The 26,118-nt window shown below is 40.1% G+C and overlaps 1 protein-coding gene and 1 long non-coding RNA gene across 5 annotated transcripts in view; one reads left to right on the top strand and one right to left on the bottom strand.

The window, feature by feature from the left end:
• Positions 1–21,433, top strand: part of LIFR (LIF receptor subunit alpha) — a 102,356-nt gene extending 80,923 nt beyond the window's left edge. For all 3 annotated transcript variants that reach the window (XM_032764282.2, XM_032764283.2, XM_032764281.2), the window contains 10 exons: positions 3,520–3,682; positions 3,778–3,848; positions 4,268–4,481; positions 7,317–7,496; positions 11,137–11,238; positions 12,925–13,092; positions 14,392–14,553; positions 15,642–15,735; positions 17,115–17,193; positions 18,912–21,433. In XM_032764282.2, coding sequence (XP_032620173.1) covers positions 3,520–3,682; positions 3,778–3,848; positions 4,268–4,481; positions 7,317–7,496; positions 11,137–11,238; positions 12,925–13,092; positions 14,392–14,553; positions 15,642–15,735; positions 17,115–17,193; positions 18,912–19,550 — 1,872 coding nt within the window. In that variant the 3' untranslated portion in view covers positions 19,551–21,433. The remainder of the gene's footprint in view (positions 1–3,519; positions 3,683–3,777; positions 3,849–4,267; positions 4,482–7,316; positions 7,497–11,136; positions 11,239–12,924; positions 13,093–14,391; positions 14,554–15,641; positions 15,736–17,114; positions 17,194–18,911) is intronic.
• LOC142046968 (uncharacterized) lies at positions 1,447–21,501 on the bottom strand. Of its 2 annotated transcripts, none has more exons than XR_012656076.1 (6): positions 21,427–21,501; positions 15,817–15,948; positions 15,619–15,717; positions 14,427–14,528; positions 11,118–11,179; positions 1,447–1,622 (listed from the first exon to the last, which is right to left on the bottom strand). It is a non-coding gene; the product is annotated as an uncharacterized LOC142046968 (long non-coding RNA). The 2 variants fall into 2 exon arrangements; XR_012656077.1 differs by lacking the exon at positions 1,447–1,622 and adding an exon at positions 7,418–7,493.
• Between the last annotated feature and the right edge of the window lie 4,617 nt (positions 21,502–26,118).

The following is a 26,118-nucleotide window of genomic DNA, read 5'->3' as shown; positions in this document are numbered from 1 at the left end:
GGGAAGAATTTTCCCATTGACTAAGATGAGCTGAGTGTGTCAGTAGGATATTCCTACTGAAATCCTCTATATCTGTCATTTAGAGAAAACTAAAAGCACCTGTTAGATGTTCTCAAAATTTCAGTGAAAGTTGGAGAGGCAAGGTAGACGTCCTGGAACTTGATGCTGATTGGGATTCAGTGACCATGCACACAGTACAGTTACCCTGAGTTCTGTTCCCCCCCCCCCTTTTTTTTTTTCGATGCAGCTATTATAAAAGGTCCCTCTCAGGCTAGGTCTCCACTAGAGTTGGGGTGCGATTCTGAGCTCATATACATACCTGTACAAGCCCTGCTCAAGCTAGCCTGCTAAAAATAGCAGGGTAGCTGGGGTAGCATATGTGATGGCTCAGGCTTAGGGTGAACAGACAGCAAATGTGAAAAATTGGGACGGGGTGGGGGGTAATAGGAGCCTATATAAGCAAAAAGACCCCAAAATTGGGACATCTGGTCACCCTACTCAAGCTAGCTGTCCTGAGAACGTTCCTGCTTGGACTCCCTGGAAGCTAGCCCAAGCTGCCGCCCATGTTAGCCCTTGACACTGCTATTTTTAGCCCGTTAACTCAAGCATCTTTATGCTAGCTGAGAATCACCCTCCTAGCTTCAAGTATAGGTGTAGCCTAATTTAACATTTTTACAGCCTCCAGAAAAACTCTTAGGGTCCCTTGCAAAGCTGCTCTGTTGTGCTGGCAGCGCCAGACATTTTCTTTATCTGCCCCTTTTTAAGGTTGTAGATTACCATCTCTTAAAGCTACCATTACAAAAAAAATCTACTGTAAGTGTGTAACACCTGAGAACTCAGAAAGTATTGGATAAAGAGCTTTTACCATATCCTGGAGCCTGATCCAAAGCCTGCTGTAGTCAGTGGAAAACACTTTTTTGTCAAAGTTTGTGTTTTTGTTTTTTAAATGAACTAGAGGGGGGAAATCTCTGGGTTTAAATATAGCTTGGTGGGCTAGTGTTTCAAAGCTGTCTCAACCTGATCTTTCTAAGCTGTAGGGTGACCATATAGCAGGTATGAAAAATCGGGATGGGTTGGGGGTAATAGGAGCCTATATAAGAAAAAGCCCCAAATATCAGGATTGTCCCTATAAAATTGGGACATCTTGTCACCCTACTAAGCTATGCACTCCAAAATCTTGATTTGCATTCTGTGGTTTGAGAGATTTTGAATCTTTTGTATTAAAATTATAAAATGTGCTAAAAAGTACTAGTAGGTTAAGTACCACAAGTAAAAACCATACAGGTTGCTTGAGGGTTTGAGGGGAGAGCGAAAAGAAGTGACATTTAGACTGGCGTCTGCTATTGGAATACAGGCTGAAACTTTATAAAAGATGTAGCTTTGTTACCTTGCTCTCCAGACGCTAGAGCAGGGGTTCTCACAAGAAGTGTTTTGGTGGCCTCAGAGTGTGGCCACCAACTCTTGCTGGTGGCCGATCTGACAATTCTTTCCTAAAATACTTAATTAACTTTAGGAAAAACAAACAGATGTGCATATATACATGTCCAAATCATTGTAATGTACTTTTGTAGAGTTTTTTTGCAGACAAAATTATCAACAGTTGTCTCTCTTCTTTACTGGACCTAAACAGAATAGAAACACAAATAAGGTGCTTTGCATGTTTTGCTTTTTTGGTGGGTTTTTTTAGACTTGCTAGTTAGTAAGTCTGCTTCTGTGAAAAGCGATATTTGTATATTTGTTAATGTTACTTTTCAGAGCAAACTTACTCAGCAAGTTGGGGGACAAATTAAGCTGTGGATGGGGAGGTGGGTAGGGAGGCGGAGGGTATGCAGCGGTGATTGGGTGTCTGGATGGAGTGCTGGAGGAGGCAGCAGAGGCCAGAGCGATGGTGGGGGTGAGCCTGGGTCCAGAGCATGAAACCCTGTGGCTGGGGGGAAGGAGCCCACCTTCACATGGATGAAGCCCCAGGAAGACGGTGAACTCCCACTGATCACCTGCTCCTACAATGTTTGTGGATCCAGACCGGGGCAGGGACGAGCCCCTGCTGGTGGGTCCAGGGGAGGGGCCTCTGCTTTGCTCCCCTCGCCCCATCACTACCCAGGAGGCTGTGGCTGCACAAAAAGCCCTTGGTGACTGCATGCGACTACATTGGCCACATCTGAGAAACGCTGCGCTAGAATATAAATGAACAGATGAACAGGGCATAGTGTAATCAAGGAATAGCTGTGAAATTGTTATCAATACTACAAGATGTTTTGGTGACAGTGGCAGAAGCTTTTCCATCCATGTGCTCAATTGCTGGCTTTTTGACATCTTCTGTTTGTCATTTGGATTAGAAAAACAATTATAACTAATTTCAGACTAAAATTCACTTTGGTGACCAGTTCTTGGCATCCAGAATAGATGTGTATTTATAAGTAGATTCAGTAAGAAATGTTCCCAGGGTCAGGATTTCTCACAGCAGCTGTGGCAGTGAGTCACTTGTACATTTATAGTACTATGCATATATGTGTCACTATTATGCACTGTTTTAACTGCTTTAAACTCAATACTCTGTAACTGACTGTTTTATACTAAAACCTGATTATGATTATGTTTGCTTTCCTTCAAAGGAAAAAGGAGCACTTAGTAGGAATATTGTTACTGGTATATATTTTATTTGCATGATATGGATGTTGGTCAAGCAGTTTTTCTTGGGTGTGCTTTGTGCAGGCACTGTTTTACAAAGAAAGAATGCTATTTGTCTGTCCAGGTTCTCCTATCATGCTCATCATTGTGAGCATAAGAGCACTTTGGGTGAAATCCTGGTCCCGTTGAAATCAGAGGGGATTTCGCCATTGATTTCTGTGGAGCCAGGATTTAATACATATGTAGAAAGAGTGTTCAGTGATAATAGCTGTCATACATAGCCTTGTGGAACCGGCTCAAAAGAAAGGGGTATTCACATTATGATCAGTGGACCACCAGTCCTTCCTGGTGGTTCAGAGAGTGCAACGCTTTTGGGAATCAAATGGTAGGGGGTTGGGAAAGCAGAGAGTATTGTTAGCATTGTGATTACTCTCCTTTATGGTATAGGAATATTCCCATTATCATACAGGTTACAGCGTCTAATGTTGACAATTTAGTATATATCCACATGTGTTTTAAAGTAGTTATTAGTATTTTAATTTCTATACTAGGGGTAACGTCTTATGATAGGCCTTTGAAAAACTTTCACTGGTGAACGGTGATTTTATGTAAAATATTTTCCCTATATATTTTCTTTCATTTACATTTATTTCCCCATATATTCTGGCATGAAACCTTTTTAGTGTACATCCCTGTTGCCCCCGCTAATAGAGACTACATACCACTGGACTTTGTATAACACATTCTTCTTAAATAATCGCATAATTGCCTGATTGTACAACTTTAATACTGTAGTCGACTTTTAAAAAACATTTTGCAGGTAGTGGTACTAGCATGATACAGGGTGGGGGAAAGGTTTTCATATCGAATTCTATTAATTCTTAACAGCAGAATGTCTCAATGGCCGGTGCAGAAAATTCAAATTACAGAGCTTGGGTGGATGCATTACATCCGTATGGCACATATACATTCAGAGTACGCTGTTCAGCTTCTGAGTATTTCTGGAAATGGAGTAAATGGAGTGAGGGAAAAAAGCTCACAACTTTGGAAGCCCGTAAGTTTATTGAACTGTCTTTTATGTCAAACTATTGAACTTGTAAGCCACATGCTTAACAAAGTTATCTTATTTTGTAAAATCTCCTTTCGTAGCTCCTGCAAGAGGACCGGATATTTGGAGACAGAGAAGTCCTGTCGGAGAAACTGTAACAGTCTTTTGGAAGGTATGTACCGGTGTGTGTGTTCATTGCTTTTCTTATGTACTTTCAATGTGTGAAGAGTTTATAGCCAGTAAATCTAATTGTTGTTCTTAAATATTTTATAGTGCCTTTACTCAGAAAAGTAGTGTCCTAAATGAAAACATCATTATCCCAGAAATGTGGACTATGCTTTTAAAAAAAAATGTATTACTAAAAACAGCTGCATATGGAATTAAGTAGGATTTCACATACAGAATAACTTCCTTAAATTTGTCCCTTTGAGAGTTGTCTTCAGTGCTCATGTGTTAACTCCTAAAACCATTCTTGCTTTACTGACTTTTTTGCCTGGTCATTTTTGAGTATTAGATGCATGTATTCCTGTGTCCTGATTTTTAACGATAGTTTTGTTTTTTAATGTGATTTGTGCTTGTTTTGTTGCATAGCCGTTACTTCTTTCCGAAGCAAATGGAATAATACTATCCCATGAGGTGGTATGTTACTTGCGAGAGAGAATGCTAAAGGCTCATGAAGTCCCTGTACCCTTGAACAGCACTGAAATAAAACTTGGGGGAAATGATTGTTTAATCAGTGTTATAGCCAAAAATCGTGCTGGCTCATCTCCCCCTTCTAGGATAACTAGTGTGGATCTTCCAAGTGGTGAGTACTTGATTCAGGGATTTAAAACATTCAAAGCTTGTGGAACAGCTGGGTGGTGGTTTTTTCAGAGAATTTTGCTGATCTGTGCAAGTAACAAGTGATTTTTTCATTCTACAGTCACTGCTTTGTTTTAAGTGCAGTGTCTCACCAGCAAATTATATTTGTCATGTAGAAGGAAGGTGGTTACAGGCTAGGTTGTTGTGTTGCAGTTTTCTGGAGACTTCCCAGGAATAACAAGGGAGAGGCTAAATCTTTTGCACAAATCTTCAACTTTTAGGAGGTTTTATTGATTTCTTTGCTATCTTTTTGACTCAAATAAATTTGATTAAATGTAAGAGGATCAAAATAGGTTTTTCTTGCTTCTAAAGTGTTGCATAGTTGTTTAACATTTTTCCACTCTGTGGGACTCAGACATCAATTAAATGCATGTGTAATTGATCACATGAAGGGAGAATACTAATGGAGCTAACCAATAATGTGCCTGGATCATGATATGGTGTCAAAAGCAGGGGCTTGAAGGTGTAAGTTAGGGTTATTGAGGCCTCTCATTTAAGATATCTAAAAATGCCCTCCTTGGTAGTGAACTACCCTCCTATATGTGAAGGAAATACTTTGGGCTAAATTGGTTCTGGTGCAAATGCTGGGGAAAGGGCAGCACAAAGCACAGGAGCAGACCACATAAGTCACAACATGGTCCCAGTTCCCCCGTGCTCCAGGGGAAAAGGAATCTTTGCCAGCCCTATACCTGGTGCCGATTACTTCCCCATCCACTTCCATTCATCTGGGTTGGCTGGCACATTGGGAAGACAGAGTGAAGGCACTGCTAGCCCTCGCCCAACTGTCCTGGAGTGGGGAGTAGCAGCTCTGCAGAAGCTGTGCTTCCTAGCCGCTCAGCTGTGACCTCTTAAGGCACATAATGTGACCCATACACCCCATGTGGACATGTAATAGACATCATAGCTGTGTGCTTTCTGTCTGAAGTTCTGAAAATAAAATTACATCTCTTTAGGCAGAAATGTGTTTTGTTTGAGATTTATAGTTGGGATGTCAGTAACCATGATCCCCCATTATCCATAACAAGTTTTGTCCTCAGGCTAAATAGCCTTCAGCTCCTCTATAGCGATACTACCTATTAATTTATCACCGCATATGTGAAGGAAAAGGAATTGGGCAGGATAGATAAATTAATGGCATCACTTTAATAACTCCATATCATGAGCAACAACAGTAGTTGACTCTGTAGAATGTAGGGCTCTCTAGATAATTCCGCTCTGCACCCTGTGACCGAGGGTAACGGCTGGAACTCTGTGATTATTAGAGCATAGTACTGGAAAGGTACCATTTGGAAGACTGCGTTTCCCTTTGGTGTTACCGACCATATACTCATTCTGAATTGTCTTCCGAGTTGACGTAGGAATTATTTGAAACATGACTCACCCGCTGACCTGGATTACATGGCTTTACAGTTACTTCCGGCTGCATCCTGTACAGCCTGCAAATGTTTATAACATCAATATGAGAGAAACGTTTCTGATGCGCGAGATAGGTTTCATGAGAAAATTGAAAGGGAAGCAAAGCCAACGTCATATCCTACTTAATGTGAGCTTTCAACATAATTAAAAAGATACAATGGGGGAGAAGCAAACTTTCTATGTGGGTGCCTTTCTGGCCTCCATCATGGCAGTATTTGTGCTGCTAGTGAAACGGAAATCTAGATTGCAGCAAAAACATGCACGTGCAGCTCTTCAATATCCAGTGGTTTTTTTCCTGAGAGAATACTATTGAGCCTACTGTTAGTAAATTAATTTCATATTAACAAAATTCTAGAAATAAAATACTATGCAAGTGTCATATAAACATGCACTCTAACATGGAATTTCCTTGAATGTTCAACTTCTTAGAAACTGTGTGTTTCAGGGTTGTTTTTTAACAGTTTAAGAACTTGCCCTGTCTATACATTTACCCTTATAGTCACATCAAATGGAGATAAATGAATACAAAAAGAGGTGAAATTGACATTCCTTGAAGTGGCAATTCAGCAATGATATTTTCTTCCAAAAAATCGTTCTGTTAGCGCACAGCATACATTCTCCTAGAACACTCAGCATTTACATAGCCCTTTAATATTCACAACACCTTAGGGAGGAATTAGTGTTTCTCTTTGGGTTTTTTTTAATTACTGAGATTTGTCTTTCCCTTTAAACTCAGTCTTGCATAGACTGGACAGTTTTAATACAATGTGATGATCCAAGCAAACAGGGATCAAGGCTAAGAACATTTAAAGAAACTCAAGAAAAGTTGAGGAGGTTCTGAAGATGTGATGGGTACTTAAGTATTTTAGTTGCTCCAGGGGATCTTTAAGACTTACCAGGTCCCACCTGAATGGTAGCCATAGTTGGTGGCTCTGTAGGAACTAGTCAACAGCCTGGTGTTTTGGGGGTGGATGGATGGAAGGAATTAGTAGCTGGAGACTTATACCAAATTGGTGTCAATTTGAATTAAACCAGAACCCCTGCAATAGAAACTTATCCAGAGAAGGTGATTTGTATCCAAACCTGAGGATCTGCTGAACTTTTTTCACTCCTTTCTGCACTACTCTTGCAGACTTCACTATAGACTTCTAAGTTTGATTTATAGTGCTTCAAAAAGTATAGTATAATTTACTCCAGTTTCACAGAGCCAGTTGTGTGATCCTCTTTCCTAGCATGAACACATTGTATATGTGTTCTCATGGCACCTGTTTTCTAAGGACTGTAGTTCAGGCTTCTGAAAGCCCTTTGAGGTAAAGATACAAGGCGGAACTCTAATGTTTTTTATATACTGTCTTTATTATAGACAATGTCAAAACAGAGCTGGCAATTGCAACAGGAAATGGAATTTACATTTCTTGGCATTCTGACCCTAACGTGACCTGTGGCTACACATTAAAATGGTGTATTTCATCGGGATCTGAACCGTGTAATGTGGACTGGGAAATGTTTCCTTCAAATGCAATAGATGCTGTGATCAAATCTGGTAAGGGAAAATCATGGTTTAAATTAGACTTTCCAATTCAAAGTTTGCATGGTATTCTGGCTTTGCAAGTGAATGCAGAAAATTATCAGTAGAAAGGATAAAAGGTACTGTTTTTAAATACCTTCTTTGTGCTAATATTTCTATTAACTTCTCACTCTCCTCAGCTGTCTCCATCTCTTAGTTCTTGATTCAACTATTATTTTCTTTACACTTTCCAGAATGTTTTAAAGTTGTTAAAAGAAATCTAGCTGAAGCCCAAACTTTAGCATTCTGTAAAGTTGTTAAAATCCAGGGCAAATCTTCCAGATTCAAATGTACCACTCTGGACATCAAGGGGGTGGGGGAAGAATACGTTGGTTTTTTGAGTGTGAGAAAGTGAGAGCTGTGATGGGAATAGTGGGGAGCAAATGGGGAGAAAAGAAATAAGCAGGAAAAGAGGCATATTTCCTGCTGTCTAAGAGGGCATTACAAAGACTAGAACATAAAAAATTAAATATAAAGGTCCCATCTAGAGCCAACATTTAAGACTCAGTCACCTAGAGCCTCAACCCTACAATGAAATCCTTGTAGTCAGACCCCTGCACGTGCCCGGAGCTCAGCTGACAGCACAGAGGCTCCCAGCACTCATAGGGATCTACCCACATGCATGAGATTGTTGGCTCAAGGTGTGAGCATTTGATTGCACAAAGACTACTACTCAGGACCTCCTGCAACTTCACCTAGTGTGGAGGGCAGGCAGCACTTGGTAGGGCTGAGTCTTTTGTCATCTTATAGAATGATGGAATAATAGAAATGTAGGGCTGGAAGGGACCTCGAGAAGTAAAGTCCTGCGCTGTGGCAGGACCAAGTAATTTTGACCATTCCTGACAGGTGTTTGTCCAACCTGTTCTTAAAAACCTCCAGTGATGGGATTCCACAAGCTCTATTAGAAGCCTATTCCAGAGATTAACTGCTCTTATAGATAGTTTTTCCTAATATCTGACCTAAATCTCTCTTGCTGCAATTTAAGGCCACTATGTCCTATTCTGCCTTCAGTAGAAATGGAGAACTATTGATCCTCATCCTCTTTATAACAGCCTTCAATATATTGTGAAGATTCTTATCAGGTCCCCCTCAATCATCTTTTCTGAAGACTAAACATGCCCAGTTTTTTTAACCTTTCCTCATAGGTCAGGTTTTCTACATATCTTATAATTGATTAAATTGTTGTTCTCCTCTGGACTCTCTCCACTTTGTCTACTTCTGTCCTGAAATGTGGTTCCACAAATTGAACACATTACTCCAGCTAAGGCTTCACCAGTGCCAAGTAGAGCAGGATAATTGTCTCCTGTGTCTGACATATGACACTCCTGTTAATAACCCCAGAATAATATTAGCCTTTTTCAGATTACACTGTTGACTCATATTCGGTTTGTGATCCATTATAACAGCAGATCCTTTTCAGCAGTAGTACCACCGAGGCAGTTCTTCCCCATTTTGTAGCTGTACATTTGATTTTTCCTTCATAGATACTTTTCACATGTCTTTATTGAATTTCATCTTGTTGAATTCAGACAAATTCTCCAATATGTCTAGATTATTTTGAATTCTAATCTTGTATTCCAAAGTGCTTGCAAACCACTCCCAGGTTGATGTCACCTTCAGATTTTATAAGCATACTCTCCACTCCGTTATCCAAGACATTTGATGAAAATATTGAATAGTACCAGACGCAAGGCTGGCCCCTACGGAACTCCACTAGATACGCCCTTCCAGTTTGAGAGCAAACCATTGATGATTAGTCTTTGAGTATGGTCTCTTTGTGTACCCACATTATAGTAAAGTAGAACACATTTGCCTTGCGTATGAGAATGTCATATGAGACTGTTTCAAAAGATTTACTAAAATCAAGATATCACATCTACTGCTTTCCCCTCGCCCCTCCACTAGGCCAGTAACCCTGTCAAAGGAGGAAATTAGGTTGGTTTAGCATGATTTGTTCATGACAAATCCATGCTGGCTGTTCATTACCACCATTATCCTTCAGGTGCTTACAAATTGAATGTTTAATAATTTGTTCCAGCTATCCAAGTTAGGCTAACTGGTCTGTAATTCCCCAGGTCCTCTTTGTTCCCCTTTTTAAAGACAGGCACTATGTTTGCCTTCTCCAGTTTTGTGGGACTTCACGGGTACTCCAGGAATGGTTCTGAGATTTTTTCAGGGCAGTTCCTTAATTTCATTAGGCCTTGTTACTTAGACATATTCAGTCTTTCCCTATTTTGGCTGGCATTCCTTCTCCCGGGTTGTTTAATATTAATTATGTTGAGTATCTGGTCACCATGAGCCTTTTTACTGAAGATTGACACAACACAGGCATTAAACACCTCAGCTTTCTTGATGCCATCAGTTACTAGCTCTCCCTCCCTGCTAAGCAGAGGACCTAGACTTTCCTTCATCTTTCTCAGGCTCCTAACGTATTGAAAGAACCTCTTCTTATTGCCTTTTATGTCCTTTGCCAGGTGTAACTCATTTTGTGCTTTAGTCTTTCTGATTTTATTCTTACATGCTTGTGCGGTTCTTTGATACTTCTTGTTAGCAATTTGTCCATGTTTTCCACTTTTTGTAGGATACCATTTTGATTTTCAGCTCTGTTTCATAAAGAGCTCCTGTTGGAGCCATATAGGCCTTTTACTATTTTTCCTATCTTTCCATTGTACCAGGGTAGTTTGCAGCTGTACCTCTAATATTGTCTCCTTGCAAAACTGCCAGCTCTTTTGAACTCATTTTTCACTTAGATTTTCTTCCTCTGGGATCTTCCCCTTGTTTAGAGAGAGAACAACATGTGTTTTATACAATCTCGATTCAAGCCTTGAGCACCTTATTGAAGAGAATAGTCCCTCTGAATAACAGTGCTGTAATGGATGTGGCTGTAATAACTAAGAAGAAATCAGTTGATGAGCCACTATATCAGGGGAGGGGAAAGAAGAAACATGATAGCCTTGAAGGAAAAATAGCATTTCTGTTAACATTGCAAGTGTGTGTTTCATAATGGAAAGCAATCATCTGTGCTGCTTCCAACCTTTTCCTAATGATATTTGTTTAGACTGTCTAGGTTGCTCTGAATGGTCAAAATTATTAACTGGCTCTGAACTGTGTGTGTAATGGCACACCTTTTGTGTATAAATACAGTATGGATTAAATAGGGGAAATATTAGTATGTAAATACCATATGGTCTGATTTAGAGGTTCTCAACCTTTTTCTTTCCAAGGCCCACTTGTGTCCCAACAACTGTCTTTCTGCATATAAAAGCCAGGGCTGGTAACAAGCAGGACAATTGCCTGGGGCCCTGGGAAGTTCAGTTGCTCAGGCTTTTATATGGAGAAAAACAGTTGTTTCCTGTGGCTTTAGTGTTCTGCAGCTTCAGCCCCAGGCAGCAGGACTTCAGGACAGTGGGGTTCCAGCCCCTGCAGTATGGTGGGGTTGGCAGACCCTCTGAAACCTGTTTGTGGCCCCCAGAGGGCTACGAATCCCCAGTTTAGGATTGCTGGTTTAATAATTTGGGCTATTACTTTAAATGTTTTTGTATGAAAATATGCATGTAAAAGCTAAAAATATAACTCATGTAAAAAGATTTTGCTTACAGTGATTATTTTTCTGCAGCTCTGTTTCAACCTGGTGTGAGATACAATTTTTCACTATATGGCTGCAAACACAATGGATATCAGTTATTACAGAATATAACGGGATATATGAAAGAATTGCGTAAGTGCATTTTATTAAGATCATTTAGAAATACAAGATAAAATAAATATGACTAACTTGTACTTGTCTTCACTAGATAAATTTAAAAAAGTTTGAAAGCAGAATCTTCTTACTGCTGAATATTTCCTTTATCTCTTTCAGTGCCACCAGCCTTTAGAGTTCATTAATAAAGATTTTTAATGTATCACTTATTCACTAATTCAGTGAACTTCCACTCTCTGTATCCTAGCTGGTTCCCCGCCCTGAGGGCGTCCTCCCCGCCCCGCGGCAGCTCCCCCCCTCCACCCTGAAGCACCCCCCCCGCCTCTGCTCACCCCTGCTCCACGCACGAGCACCTCGAGCACTCCGTAGCTGCTTCATTTCTCCCACCTCCCAGACTTGCGGTGTCTAAGCTGATAGGCGCCACAAGCCTGAGAGGTGGGAGAAGTGAAGCAGCCATGGCGTGTTCGGGGAGGAGGAGGGGCAGGGGTGAGCTGGGGCAGGGAATTCCCCTGCATGCTGCCCCCCCCTTATTTGCTGCAGGCAGCCTTCCCCGCGCTCCCCTGCCCCAGCTCCCTCCGCCTAAATGGAGGAGCCGAAGATCCGAGTGCCACGGTGGCTGCCGAAGAAAATGGCGCCCCCCCAACTCCCAGTGCGGTCGCCTAAACGGTTGCACCGGCCCTGTGTTTAATGACCATCCCTCCACTCCCTTTTGCTCTGTTCCTGGAAGTCTGAACTCTCTTAATACTTCACTCTCCTAGTTGTTAAGGATAAATGCGTATTGTGTAGCTATAGGACCCATTTCATTTTGAACTTTAAGGTATCTTCTGCCAGGTGCTTGGAATAATTTTATTGGAAACTTTTTCTGATTACTTAGTCTGAGCCAGGGTATTGCTTTGTAGGGATCATTGCTTGTTGCTTAATGCTGTGATGGAAGATGAAATGAAACGTTTACTCTAATCTCTTGTTTTCAACCATTTACATCTCTCTTAGAAAACAACAACAAAGCATTTGGACTCAGTTTGTCATATTTTTCAAAACAGAAATTGTGATATAATACATATATATTTTCTTATCTTGTAAAAACACAGTTGGCTTCTAAAATTTCACTTATGGTGTTATCTGTACGTCCAGCTAAGGCCTGTTATGTGAATGTGCCTTGCTGTGATCCCTGCACTAAAGCCCATGTATTGTAATGGAGATTTGTGACTCCTTTTAAACAGCATTAATACTTTTCTCAATGAAGAATGCAGGCTCTGTTGTTACTAAATACAGTTTCTTCAAATAAAGCAAAGTTACAGCCATTTGAAAATGAGACAGTTTTTATTAAGTTGCATCTTTCTAAACGTTTGCACTAGCTGGATTTATTTTTAATGTGTGTTCATATTGCAAGCAGGGACATCTTTTTGTTCTGTTGTATAGCACCTAGCACAATAGGGTCCTTGTCTATGACTGGGATTAGTAGATGCCCTTGCAATACAAATTACTGGTGATAATATTCCAATAAGGAGGCTGATGTAGTGACACCTGGCTAATGTCACCTGTTCGTTAATATTTTGTTTGAAAGGGACAAAAATGGATCTAGAAGATTTTCAGTGTAGTGATCAACATGTCAGTCCTAATAATAATGCTGTAATACTAACATACTTTTAGCATGCAATGGAAGGATAGTTGTTTAACTTTTTTTTTTTCCAATTCTTTCCACAGCTCCAAAGGTAGCACCAAATTTTACTGTAGAAGAAACCTCTTCAGATTCAATATTAGTAAAATGGGAAGACATTCCTGTTGAAGACTGCCAGGGGTTTTTAAAGGGATATATTCTTTACTTTGCAAAAGGGGAAAAAGGTTCTTCAAAGACTAGTTTCATGGAAGAAGGTAAATAAAATATATGGTCCTCAATTTTCCTGTAAACTCCCATTACTCGCGAATGAATAGTCCTTTAAGAAACAATTGTTTATTTACAGTTCAGTTGGCATTGTTCAGCACCTAAATTGGCCTTCCATAACTGGCGAAGACATTTAAAATACTAACTGCTCGTGTGGGCAAGAGTAGATGAACTGAGTGGAATTTCTAGTTGACTAGGGCACTCACACCACACAAGTCACCATGACAATGAACATCCAGTCCCTCAGGAAAACACTGAATGAGAAGAGTGTGTGAAAATGGCGAACCCTCCAGAACTGGGTTTAAGTGCATTGGCAATGTGGTTGGGATAATGTTGCATTGCCGTTGCTCATGCTGTCTCTGGTCTGTAGATAAGGAGAAGGCCAGTTTCTTTCCTTGCTAGTGTGATTCTTTTCATTCAGTTAATTCCAAAACTGATAATTGTGGTAGTGTGCGAATGATAGAAGAAATAACCTTATAAAATGTAATTGCACTTACCAGAGATGTTGTGAAATGTAATTATATGAAGTCTGTAGCAAATGGTGGAGTTCAGTGCATGACATCTTTATTTTCAGCTTGCAGTTTATTAACATTTAGTCTGCCATAATCCTTTCTCTTCACTGTTTGGGCTTGTCTTTCCTGCAAACTTAATTTGAGTTAAAATTTGAGTTCTGCCCCCAAATCAAGGTTAGGATTGTGAGCAGACTTTAATTTCAGTATGATGATGCTTTTAACTCAAGCTGGATGGTCATCAGGAAATATAGGCTAAAACTTGAGTTAGCACAGCTAGTCATCTGCTAACACAATGACTCTGTAGTATGGATGGAGGCTAAGTCTTCCAAGGCCTTCTCACAATTCCTCCCCATGTGCCAGGCAGGGCAAACAAGTTTTCCCATAGTTCATTAGGAAAGAATTCATAGAATGGCTCAGCTTACAGCAGTGCTAAGAATGCAATTATGTCATCAGAAGTCTTAGTGCAGCATCAGTGTGGACACAGCAGCTTTAGTACTATTTCATAGCATGGCTGCTCTCACTTGAGCTGGGCTAACTTAAGAGGAGTAACTCAAGTGTACATAATGAGAGTTATTTCTGTGCTGAAGATACACCCTTTGTGCTGCTTAATTAACACCGTTACACTACACAGTAGTGGATTTTCTGCAGCATAATTCTGTACTCAGGATTTTGCTCCATTAAAAAGATGGTTTTCCAGTTTAATATGAAGTTTGCGTTTGGTGAACATATTCTAATGTGGTGTACGTTTTCTATCTTTTTAAAAACAAAACAAAACAGGGTCTCCTGAGCTAACAGTTAAGAATATTACTGACCTAACGAAAAAGTCTTTGAGAATACTTGGTCTTCAAGGCAAAACAAGTTACCGCCTGGACTTACGAGCTTATACCGTTGGTGGAATAGGCCCATCAAAAGACCTGTATGTGGTGACAAAGGAGAATTGTAAGTTGAACATTCTAGGATGGCAGTGCTTAAGTCAGAGTACCATGATCTTTATCTTGGACTCATCTGATGTCTTTTCCTGCTTAGCTATCCCAGGCCTGTTGTAGCAGACTGGGGGGGGAAATTAACCTTACAGCTATTAAACTGTTACAGGTACTATGAAGCTCATAGTAATTAATGCTTGTTTAAAAACATCATCATCTCATACATATGGATGGGGTCTGAACTCATAACTGCTCAAAAGATTGAAAATGACTAAAGCCAGCTGATGATGGGGGTGGAAAAAAAGATTTACTCAGGGCTTGGCTACACTGGCACTTTACAGCGCTGCAACTTTCGTGCTCAGGGGTGTGAAAAAACACCCCCCTGAGCGCTGCAAGATGCAGCGCTGTAAAGTGTCAGTGTAATCAGGGCGGCAGCGCTGGGAGCAGGGCTCCCAGCGCTGCACGCTACACCCATAAGGGATGTGGTTTACAAGCAGCGCTGGGAGAGCTCTCTCCCAGCGCTGCGGCTCTGACTACACTTGAAATTTCTAATGTAGCCATACCCTCAGTTTGGAAAGAAGAAGTGCATGAAATGACCCTGCCCAGAAGGCTAAACTGGCACTTTTGTTAGGGGAGAAAAGGAGATGCTCAGTGATCTTAAAAGACTAAACTAGGTAAAAGGCAATGCACTTATGCAACATGTAATTAACCTGTAGAAATCACTGCACAGAATAGACAAATAGTTTGGTAATTTTAAATAGCCACCTAAAATACTATAAACACTAGCAGTTATGCTGTCTGGGATAAAATTTCCAATCAGTCCTATCATCATACATGTGAAGCTTAGTACCAATAGGGGATCAAACAGACAACTTCTTCCTTTTCTACACACTATTTCACAATTGACCAACTACATTATGGGAGGGTTTGTCTTTTGCAATGAAGGATGTAGTATAGGCCACTGTTGCAGGCAGATGGGGCTCAATGAGCTGCCACTGATCTATAAAGCGGCCGATATCTGGGAATTTTACAAAAGGGTTGTGAGGCACAAACTTTGTTGATAACTTTGAATATCTCTTACTGTTTTTCATTATTTTTTCTCAGCCGTGGGGTTGATCATTGCCATTCTCATCCCAGTGGCAGTAGCTGTTGTGCTCGGAGTGGTGACCAGCATCCTTTGCTACCAAAAGAGGGAATGGTAAACACTCATTTTCAGTTAAACTCTTCTATTTGTTTGTGTTGAGTAATTTATTGCCTTCCTGTGAGGGTGTGCACTCGCCTCTCATGAGTGCCTCCTATTGGCTGGGTTGTGGTGCTGCAATCTTAGTTTTCTCCTGGCACCCCCTGTAGGCTGCCAACCTCGCTAGGCAGGTTTTCAGTGGCTCGGCACTCCAGGCAAGTCACATACAATCTAAAATGGACAAACCCCTTCCAGGGTACTCAAGTCAAAAACAAACATAAATAAGTCTTTCAGTTTCCTGGCTCAAGCTGGACTCAGCCCATTCTTCCGGAGGGTGCCTTCTCTCTTCAGTTCCTGTTGGGCACCTTTAAATCTAGTGCCCTTTCTTGGGCTCTTAGTAAAGAATCTTTTACCTTCTTCAGGGTTTAGGTCACTTCTCCACTGGCTCACCTGCTACTCTGGGTCCCAACCCAAGGACCCTGCAAACAGCAGCCACCTGCTGCTTTCCTTAATAGTTCCTGCTGCATTCCCTGGGCTGTGTCACACTCGATCTCATCGCCTTCACCCATTACCTTAGGGTTACAGTCCTTGGGTTCTCTCTGCCTTATCCCTGCTTGAGCAGGTCTCTCCCAGGCCTCCTTCCCTGAAGAGTTTTGCAGCCTTCCAGCCCTTCACCCTTCTGGTCCTAGCCAGTGACTGACCTGCTAAGCCCCTTTGGCTCCTTTTAACTGAGCTTGTTAGGCTCTGATTGGTTGCCTCCTTGCAGCCTTTCTAGGCAGGCCTGGAGGACCCACCTTCATGACTCCTGCAGGGAGCCTTAAAAGGCCTGGTACCGCCTGTCATGCTTCCCCAAACACCTGAGGATTTCAGTGGGCTTTACACAAGACCTTTGGGTGAGGGTAGGTGGTATTCCCATTTTATAATTGGGAGGGATAGGAAGGAAGGGAGGCCCAGAGAAGTAGCGATTTGGCCACAAGGTCCCACAGTGAGTCAGTGACAGAGCCAGAAGAACCCAAATCTTCTGCTCATTGTCCAGTGCTCTTCTCCTCCACCTGAGGCTGCGTGCAAAGTCAGGTGTAGTAGAACTCGAATTAAAATGTGGAGAATTAGGCACACATTTAATTTGTGATCTGCCCACGATCAATTTACAGTCCATCTTCAAGCTTTCAGAAACCTGAAACTCCAGTGGAAGCATCAGAAGAATGTATAAGCGTTTTTTTACATGCAGCCTAAAGCACAACTGTGTAAAGTGAAAAATTTGAACAGTTAAAGTTTATACTCTGTGTTGAGGATTACGACCTGATAGTAACATCGTGACTGTTTTTCTTGTGTTCTTATTTTGAAATGCTGAACCTTTGCTGGTAATTTTGAAAATTACTTAACTTTTCTCTATAAAGGATTAAAGAAACGTTCTACCCTGACATTCCAAATCCTGAAAACAGTAAGGCATTGCAATTTCAGAAGAATATATGTGAGGTAACCTTCATTTTAATTACATTTTTAAGCATCTAAAACAGTGGTCCCCAAACCGTGGCACCCGGGCCAGCCCCCAGAAGGAAGTGGGGAGGAAGCACCACCCAGCCCTGCTCTTCCCCCAGCTCTTCTCCAGCCCAGCCACCAGTCCTGGCTGCAACTCTGCTCCCAGTGTGGGGGGTGGGCAGCGGGAGGAGAACACATTCTATTACTGATAAGGAGGGGTGCAAGAAGAAAAGTTTGGGGACCACTGATCTAAAATGTACAGTTGCATCAAGAAGATATGTCCCAAGAGTCAGTAGAAGTGATGATATGATCTAGCTGATCCCCAACTGTTAATTTCCTTCCTCTTTGCATTGGCAGCAGTGCAAAGCGAGGGTATGGCATTCTCGCCAGCTCCCCTCCATGCCCACTACTCACAGTTTGTAACTGGAAGTAAATGGAAAGTCAAACTAATGCTTTCAGAGTAGATTACATAAGCAAGATAAAAGGCAAATAGTGGCTGGCTTTATATTAGAAATATTTTTTGGCAAAATTCATGAATAGTTTTGAATTTGAACCTGCTAAAATATTTTAAAATGAGCTGAACATCAAATATACAAACAAATATATGGGGAAGCGGGGGAGCTGAATAGTTGAATAGTTTTTTAAACAGTAAACAATTGCTCTGTTGCAATGTATAGATGGTGATACGTCTCTCAATTTCATTAAGAAAACCATAGTACAATATACAGTAACTCCTCGCTTAATATTGTAGTTATGGTTCTGAAAAATGTGACTTTATGTGAAACAGTGTTAAGCAAATCCAATTTCCCCATAAGAATTAATATAAATGGGGGGGTTAGGTTCCAGGGAAATTTTTTTCACCAGACAAAAGACTATAGTATGCACGTGTGTGTGTGTGTGTGTGTGTGTGTATATATATATATATATACACACACACAAGCATGCACATGCGCGCGCGCACACACACAGAGTATAAGTTTAAACAAACAATTTAATACTGGTACACATCAGTGATGATTATGAAGCTTGGTTGAGGTGAAGACAGAGGGTGGGATATTTCCCAGGGAATGCCTCACTGCTAAATGATGAACTGACCCCACTCTAAGTACACTGCCTTTTTAAATAGATCAGCAAGTTGAGACAGCAGCTCCTGCCCGCAAGCTCCCTCCGTCCTGAGCCCTGTCGTGTGTCCTCGCCCCTGCCCCGCTCTTTGGAAATGGGATAAGCGGGTGCAGGAGAAGGGAGGAGGGGAATACCCTGATATTAGCCCCTCCCCCCCAGCAAGCAGGAGGCTCCAGAGAGTAGCTCCAAGGCAGAGGGCAGAAGCAGCACATGGCAGCGGGGGGAGGGACAGCTGAACTGCTAGAAACTGATAGCCTGCTGGGCAGCTGCCACACAGGGAACTTAGGAGAACAGGAGGCTAATAGTGGGGCTGCCGGCCCACCCTGGTTCCAAGCCCCCACCAGCTAGCTCCAATGGGCTGCTCTTCCTGCAAGCAGTGGATAAAGCAGGCAGCTGCCAAGCGACATTGCATTGTGCAATTTTAAATGAGCATGTTCCCTAATAGATCAGCAATGTAACAATGTTAACCGGGACGACTTTAAGTGAGGAGTTACTGTACTGTCTATGTGAACTAAAATAGTATTACGTTTTCTTAATATCCAATTCTTTTGCATTATCCTCACTTTCCTGCTTTTCTTGTGGCTTTTTTTTAGGGGAACACAGCTCTTAAAACCTTGGAAATGAACCCTTGTACCCCAAATAGTGTGGAAGTGGTGGAAACGCGATCCACTGTCCTTAAAATAGAAGACACAGAAATTATATCCCCTGTAGCAGATAGTGAGCTTCCTGAAGATGGGTCTGAGACAGGAACAGGAAGCCACGTGGTGGTGTCATACTGCCCACCAATCATTGAGGAGGAGATCTCTAGTCCACCAATAGATGAACCTGTGGGATCTTCTCAAGTCATTTATATTGACATTCAATCAATGTATCAGCCTCAAGTTAATCCAGAGGAAGAGCCCGAAATTAACTTTGTCACTACAGCAGGCTATAAGCCACAAATGCAACTGCCAATTAATGCTATGAAAATGGAGAGCCACTCACCCACAGAAGAGGACTTAGATAAAATTGCGGGCTACAGACCTCAAGCAAACACTAATGTCTGGAAGTTAAACTCTCCAGACTCTCCTGTATCAATTCAAAGCAACAATGAAAATGGATCTTTTGGAAGTCCATGCTCCATTAATTCTCGACAGTTTTTGATCCCCCCAAAGGATTATGAAGACTCTCCCACCCCTAATAACACAGGGTGGTCCTTTACACATTTTTTTCAGAACAAACCAAATGATTAACAATCATGGTAATTGTCATTTCAATCTGAACCTGCCATTCAATAAGTTCTTGGTCCTAGTGTTGTCGTATCAGCATGGGTTATCCTTGGAGACAGTCAGCAGCGTTTTTTTTTTTGTGTGTGTGTGAGCTGAATGTTACCACATTTAAGTTAAAGTGTTAATGTTCCATTTTAATACAGGCTAAAAACTCAGTTATAGAAACACAATTATTACACTACGAAGGTATAGGGGTTTTGAGGTTAGATCTCGTAATCCTAGTCAAAGAACTCTGCTTTCAAGTTGTGTTTCAAGATCAATGTGATCTCATAAATCTTGTTACTTTGAAAGGTGTTCTACTTCTGTTGTTAACTGGTGATTATAATGAATATTCAGAATAACTAAATCCAAATCAGTTTACAAACTGTCTAGATGAGGGTGATGGCGGTAGGTAAACTTTCAGTCTAACAGTTGGAAATTACATGCTTAGATTGGTAGTTAATTAAATCTGTTATGTAAACATTAAATTAGCACTTTAATCTGTGCATAGTTAAAGTCCCATGGGTAAAAATATCATAATCATTTAACACTTTAAACAATGGCTATTCATGTTTGTTGTTTGATAACCAGAACACTAGTTTCTGTACCTACTGTACAATGTTTATTCAATATCTGACTCAGGGGTACAAACTTGGAAAATGAGTGTAACACTGATTTAAACCTCAACAAGAACTGCAAAATGTTTAAACTTCAGATTATTTTTTTAAACCTTAAAACACTATATTTTTTCTCTTTTGGTTAAGGAGGTAGTATTTCCTAACATATTGCACTAATGTGTTTTATATTTTAAAGCTGCAGCTCCAGATCTGCTACCTCAAAGAGGTTAAGCATCTTTTTCTTCTAGAAAGACTAGTTTAGACCATTATTAGTCTAGAACTAAAGTGCCGTGAGCAGGCCACCCAAGTGATTAGTCTCATTTTTCAACAGCTGTTGGTTGCATTTAGAGACTGCTCCATAGATTGCATTTAGTAGCACTAGCTGCCCAGGCAGATTTGCTCCACCAGTGAGAAAGGCTGGTCTTTATCTGTAATAGTCCCCACCAGCCAGGAAGACACTCTGTGGCTAAACTCCAGAAACATTATCTACCAAACAGAGCACTCTTTCCAAATCCTAGGTGGAAACATAAGGTGGAATTTCTTTACAGGCAAAGGGGATCCAAGGTAAGCTAATGCCACTAATGGATTTTAATAGCTACTCCTCAGCACTGGTCACCCAATGTAATGCTCTATGGCAAGATCAGCGTTTGTGTGAGGTTTAAAGAAATGTTAAAAATCATCATCTTTGAGTATTTCTGCTTTCACACCTGTGTCACATAAACCTACTATAAACAGCTCTAATTGTAACACTTAAATGTATAAACATTTAGATTGTGACAGATGCATCACAAGAACCAAGCCATTACTTCATTGACTTTGTTTTTTAAATGCTTTATAACTTAAATCTGTTTCTGATTGTTACCAAAAAAAAAAAAAAGGAGGGTCATGTGATACCACACTGAAGTAAAACAGTGTGCCCTTAAGCTCTTAGCTAAATCCTTTTAAGGTCTTGATTTCAAGCATTAATTTGTGGCTCCTCAAATAATTAATTTGCAGAAATAGCTTTCTAAACCGAGCACTGAGACAGCCAGTCCTGCTGAATTTGGTATCAGACCCACAGCTCTGAAGTAGTCGGAGCAGATAAGGAAGACAGGTCTCCAAAACCAAACACATCCACTGCATGTGGAACTGTGATTTGGCCACCCATCAGACAAAAATTACCTTAAACCTGATGACAGCAATAAATACTAAGATTCTGTATCTGCACTCACTCTTCTTTATACTTCAGAAGTGGCATAACTTACCATGATCTATGTTTGGCTGAGTCTCTTGGATAAAAATGAATGTCTTTCTCCAAGTGTTCTCTATCCTCTCTTACACCAGAAAACACTGGATGGATCAGATATTGATTTTTATGTGACATAAAAGGATACTGATAATCAGCTTGGTGAGGCTTGAAAGGCAGAAAACAAAAGAGGGTGTTAATCTCTTCAAATCTGATTTATGGTGAAGGCACATTGCTCCTTCAGGAGATCGGAGAACATCCTTTCCTTCGGACCACTCTGCAAATGTGGAGAAAAAAGCAATTCCATACCTTAGTCTGTTATCAAAATTCTCATTGACTTCCCGGATGTGTGCAGGGTACCAGGTTTTCTTTCAGGATGTGAAGAAGGTAACTTCAAAGGATGGGCTGTCAAAGGACAGTAGATCCTTGGAGATTTTTATTTATCCCAAGTCATAATGCAGTTGACTTTTGAACTGCTCAGAATTAAATTAAATTTTTCTTGGGATTTCTGTACATAACTATAAGTAACTCACTTCCTAGACACGGTAGCTAAATGAGAAACTCCACAATTGGGAATACAAATTGAAAGAAACTCTGGTGGTGGCCTTACTCAAACTCTTCTCACTACCGCACAAATTTTGTTAACAAATGCAAGTACATGCCCCAAGGTCTTCCATGACCTGAACTTCATATCTTAAAATCCATTTTGAAGATTAACAGTGGCAAAAAGCCCTTTGCAAACAGAGGTTTCAACACTACAAGCAAGCGCCATACTTTGCACTGCATAGACTTTAGTATTTTCATTAAACTTTGAACAAAATTATTTCAGCTGTACATTGCAGATATACAATGCAGATTAATTTGATTCCATGGGAAATGTATAGTTTTATTTGCTATGATAAATATTTATGTAAAGACAAATCTTAAGTTTTTATCTATGCAGAGTACCATTATATTACATTTCTTTTACTTCATTTACCTGGATATAGCATTTGGTAATCTCCAGTACTTAGATAACTGTCCCTTTTTGTTTCTCTTATATAACTGGAAAAAAAAATAGTTAATTGGATTTGCCCGGAATAGAAGATCAGTTAAGCCCATGACAGATGCAGTATATACCTGCTCTCAGATTATACTGTGTGTTTCACCATTTATTGACAGTAAAGGCAACAATATTTGAAATTTGATTTCTGAGTGATGAGGGAGCACTTTATTTTCTTAAGGTAAGGGCATTCTGCATTGTGACCTAAACACTCAAGTAAAGTGCAGATATTTCTTCTTTCACCAGCTGTGCTCCTTTACTTTTAAAAAATGTGAGTTAGTTACATCCCTTGCACTGGCTTTCTGGGGCACTTTCTGATCTTGGGGTTTATGGCCAAGAATCCCTATTTTCAATGCAAGGGCTTGAATACCCCTTCACATTATGCCATGGTAATGGGGATGAGACTAGTAGGTGAGACAGACAGGTGTGTGTCTATATGTTGTATACGCATATATCTTATACAGTGTGTTAAATTGTTACAAGCTGTCTTCACAACAATCTAGGGCTGGCTAGCAGTCCAATTCAGTTATGTGCTAGTTCCCAGATACAGTGGAGCACTTTGAAAGCTACTTCAGATGCCTGATGTTAAAGTATAGATTGTCATTTTCAGTTAGTGCAAACATTAGGCATAAGTTAGTGAAGATGTCAGCCAATCTTTGAGTGTGAAAGAGTAAATTAGGATTGAATGACTAATATTGTTAAGTGATTGAATTTCTTTCCAAACCTGTGCAAATGTACACTAATCTCTGAAGCGCCTTAAAGAAAAAAGTAGAGGCATAACTGGTCTTCCATACCAAGGTTACGCTCTATGCATGGTGCTGTTTAACTTCCATAAACATTAATGGGAGTTGTAAGGAGAAAGCCACATGTTTCAAATGAAATTAGGCTCCTTAATTGATGCCGTGTAGTTTCCCCATGAAATCCCTTTGTTAAGATAGGCTTGTTTTCCCTGTTTCTGAAAAAGCCTCCCATATAATAGAAAATTTTGCAACACATTTCTCTTTTTTTATATCTTAGCCTTTGGATTTATTAAAAACCTGTAGATATGTATTTTAAAGTGGGGGAGTGGAGGAATAAATTTTACTTTCAAAAGGGAGTTGAATTTAATAATAAGGGATTCTGTCAATGCACACTATCACTGTGTTTTAGATCGCAGCTAGTTTTTCAGTTTTAACACGTTCAGGCACCTAAGAGATGTTAATGTGTTCTTGTTTTGATTTTTAAATGTCAGGCGGTTTAATTCTGGAGCAAATAATTTATGTTGCTGCTTTTTCATTTTGAGCCATGTCTGGTTTGTAGGATTTTGTTTTGTGAAAAGGATTTTTGTATTCTCTCCATTACTGAGCATCAGTAGCATTTGATTTATTTGTGTGTACTCTTTAGTCTGTGTTCATTATTTGTGTTGTATTGACTGATACATGGGGACTGATATGACATTTTAATTAGGGTTGTACATTTGAATAGCCTATATATGATATACCTCACAAAGCTGGTTAATATACCATCAAATGTAGTAAGCTAATGTTACAGATAGTGAATTTTTTCCTCTGCCACAAGTTCTCTGCATAAGCAGGCTTAGGACCTGATCCTGCAAACACTCATGGCCATGTAGGCCTCACTATGGTAACTAGTCCATTGAAGTAATGGGACTACATACAGTAATGAGCACCCCTGGTAGAAACAGCCTGCAATATTGTTGCTCAGATTGAAGTCAATTGGCAGATTCAGCATATTCCTTTCTTACAGTGTGTCTGCACTTTGAGCTAGCAGTGTATTTCCCAGCTCAAAATACTTTTGCTGGCTAATGTCTCCTTGAGCTGGGAATCTTACCTCCAGGGCAAAGTGTAGATGTATCCTTTGTTGTACATGGTGGGATGAGGGTGTTAGTTTCACAGGGGAGTGGGATGGGGTACTTCTTTCCCTCTGAAATAGAAACCTGGGTTACTCTGAAGAGGAAAATACAGGCCTCTGAACTAAGTTCACCTAAGCAAGGCATGTTTGGGCCTTGTAGCCATTTGATGCAGGTTTGTATAGTGTGGTCCCTCGGACCCAAGTTCAGTTGAATGTGAAATTGCTTAGAGAGGGAGAGTAGTTGCAGAATCAAAGGAAATTGTAAACATGGGAAGGGGCAAGATACTCCAGAGAGAAATGTAACAAGATCACCAGTGCAATATTTTTAATCAATTTAATTAATACATATTAAATACACTATAGTGATAGATGTGACTATCATTCAAACGCTATATTGGAAATATAAAGGAAAAACGTGAATATTGATTAGACTGGAAGACTCAAATGGATAGCTGTGCTGTGTTTTACTATAATAAATGGCTAGCATGTCCGAGCTTCTCGTGTAAATAAAATAGTATTCTCAGTTCCAAAGGAGAGGAATTTAATGAGAACTTTAGTTCAGATGGTTTTAATATCATTTCTAATTTTTTAAAGGTCCTAAATTATTTATGCAACTATATACTTGTACTTATACTGTACTTACATATTGTATAATAAGTCATCTTGAAATTCCCAGGACATCTTAGCAGAGAGTCCCACTCTGGCATATGATGTATTAGAGGTGGAACATTTTCTAAAATGCTAGAAAGGGGAATACTACCTGCACTTCCCACAACCTGGTCACATTGTGGTTCATGTTGCATGTAAAATATTGACTTGTGCAACTGTTTAAATGGATGCTGTCAGCAATTGTTCTTTAGGCTGTTGTAGTTTTTGTTTCTGTATCTCTCACTTCTTCAGAGAGGAACAAGAACCCCAGATCCAAACACATTCAGATTTCGGAGTTTTTGAAATCCAAACCCAGATACAGCTCCAAACTTTGGTGTGTTTAAAGATCCAGTTCCACATCCTGAAGCTTGGGCCCGTCTGTTATTTTTTAAATGTCCTCATAGCAGCTGGAAAATAGTTCCTTTCCTCATTTTTTTCTTTTCCATTTGTCTAACACTGGATTTTCCCCAGTGTTTCTAACATAGCCAGTGTCTGTGGTTCCTTTTTCATGTTAGGTAAACAAGTATCAAATTAGGCTAGCAGGAGTGATGTTTTGCAGCCTTAGAAATTGTCCCAGCAGGTGTAACAATAGTTTTGCCCATAAAATGGTAGCTAATTTCTCTGCAGAAGGGAGATGAATATCCACGAGAGTTTCAAACCTTGGCAGACTAAATTTTAAGCCTAAATTATTTCACAGGCTCCTTTTTATTATATGCCACTTAAGGAGATACTTCTAGGTAAAATTTGGCAGAGTTAGGGTCTGTGTAGTAAGAAAAAAAGCTAACACCAACAGAAATATTTTCATGATTTAAACAATTCTAATTGAAACAATTTTTTTTAAAACAAACATTTGCAACTTATATTGCAGCATTTCACTAAGGCATGAGAACTAAAGAGTGTAATTGATTAAAAATGGACTATAAAGAAAAGTTGCTAATTTATTTTCATTGTTCAAACTCAGAAAAATTTAAAAAATAATCCGTTTAGTGAAAAATCAAATTGAATTAGCAAAGGGCTTTCTTTTGCTTTAGATTATTCAAGCGTTTGTAACGTAAGTAAGAATGAATTTTTAAGAATACATTTTTAATCTGGCAGTGTCTCTTTAATAATAGTAAAATGTGAATGAGGATGTGCAGTACTACATTTAATAGAGGTCCTAGAATGCTTGCA

Source organism: Chelonoidis abingdonii, chromosome 6 (genome assembly GCF_003597395.2).
Source record: "Chelonoidis abingdonii isolate Lonesome George chromosome 6, CheloAbing_2.0, whole genome shotgun sequence".
Taxonomy (NCBI): Eukaryota; Metazoa; Chordata; order Testudines; family Testudinidae; genus Chelonoidis; species Chelonoidis abingdonii.
Note: the sequence above shows the minus strand (reverse complement) of the source record. Positions and strands in the feature narration are given on the sequence as shown.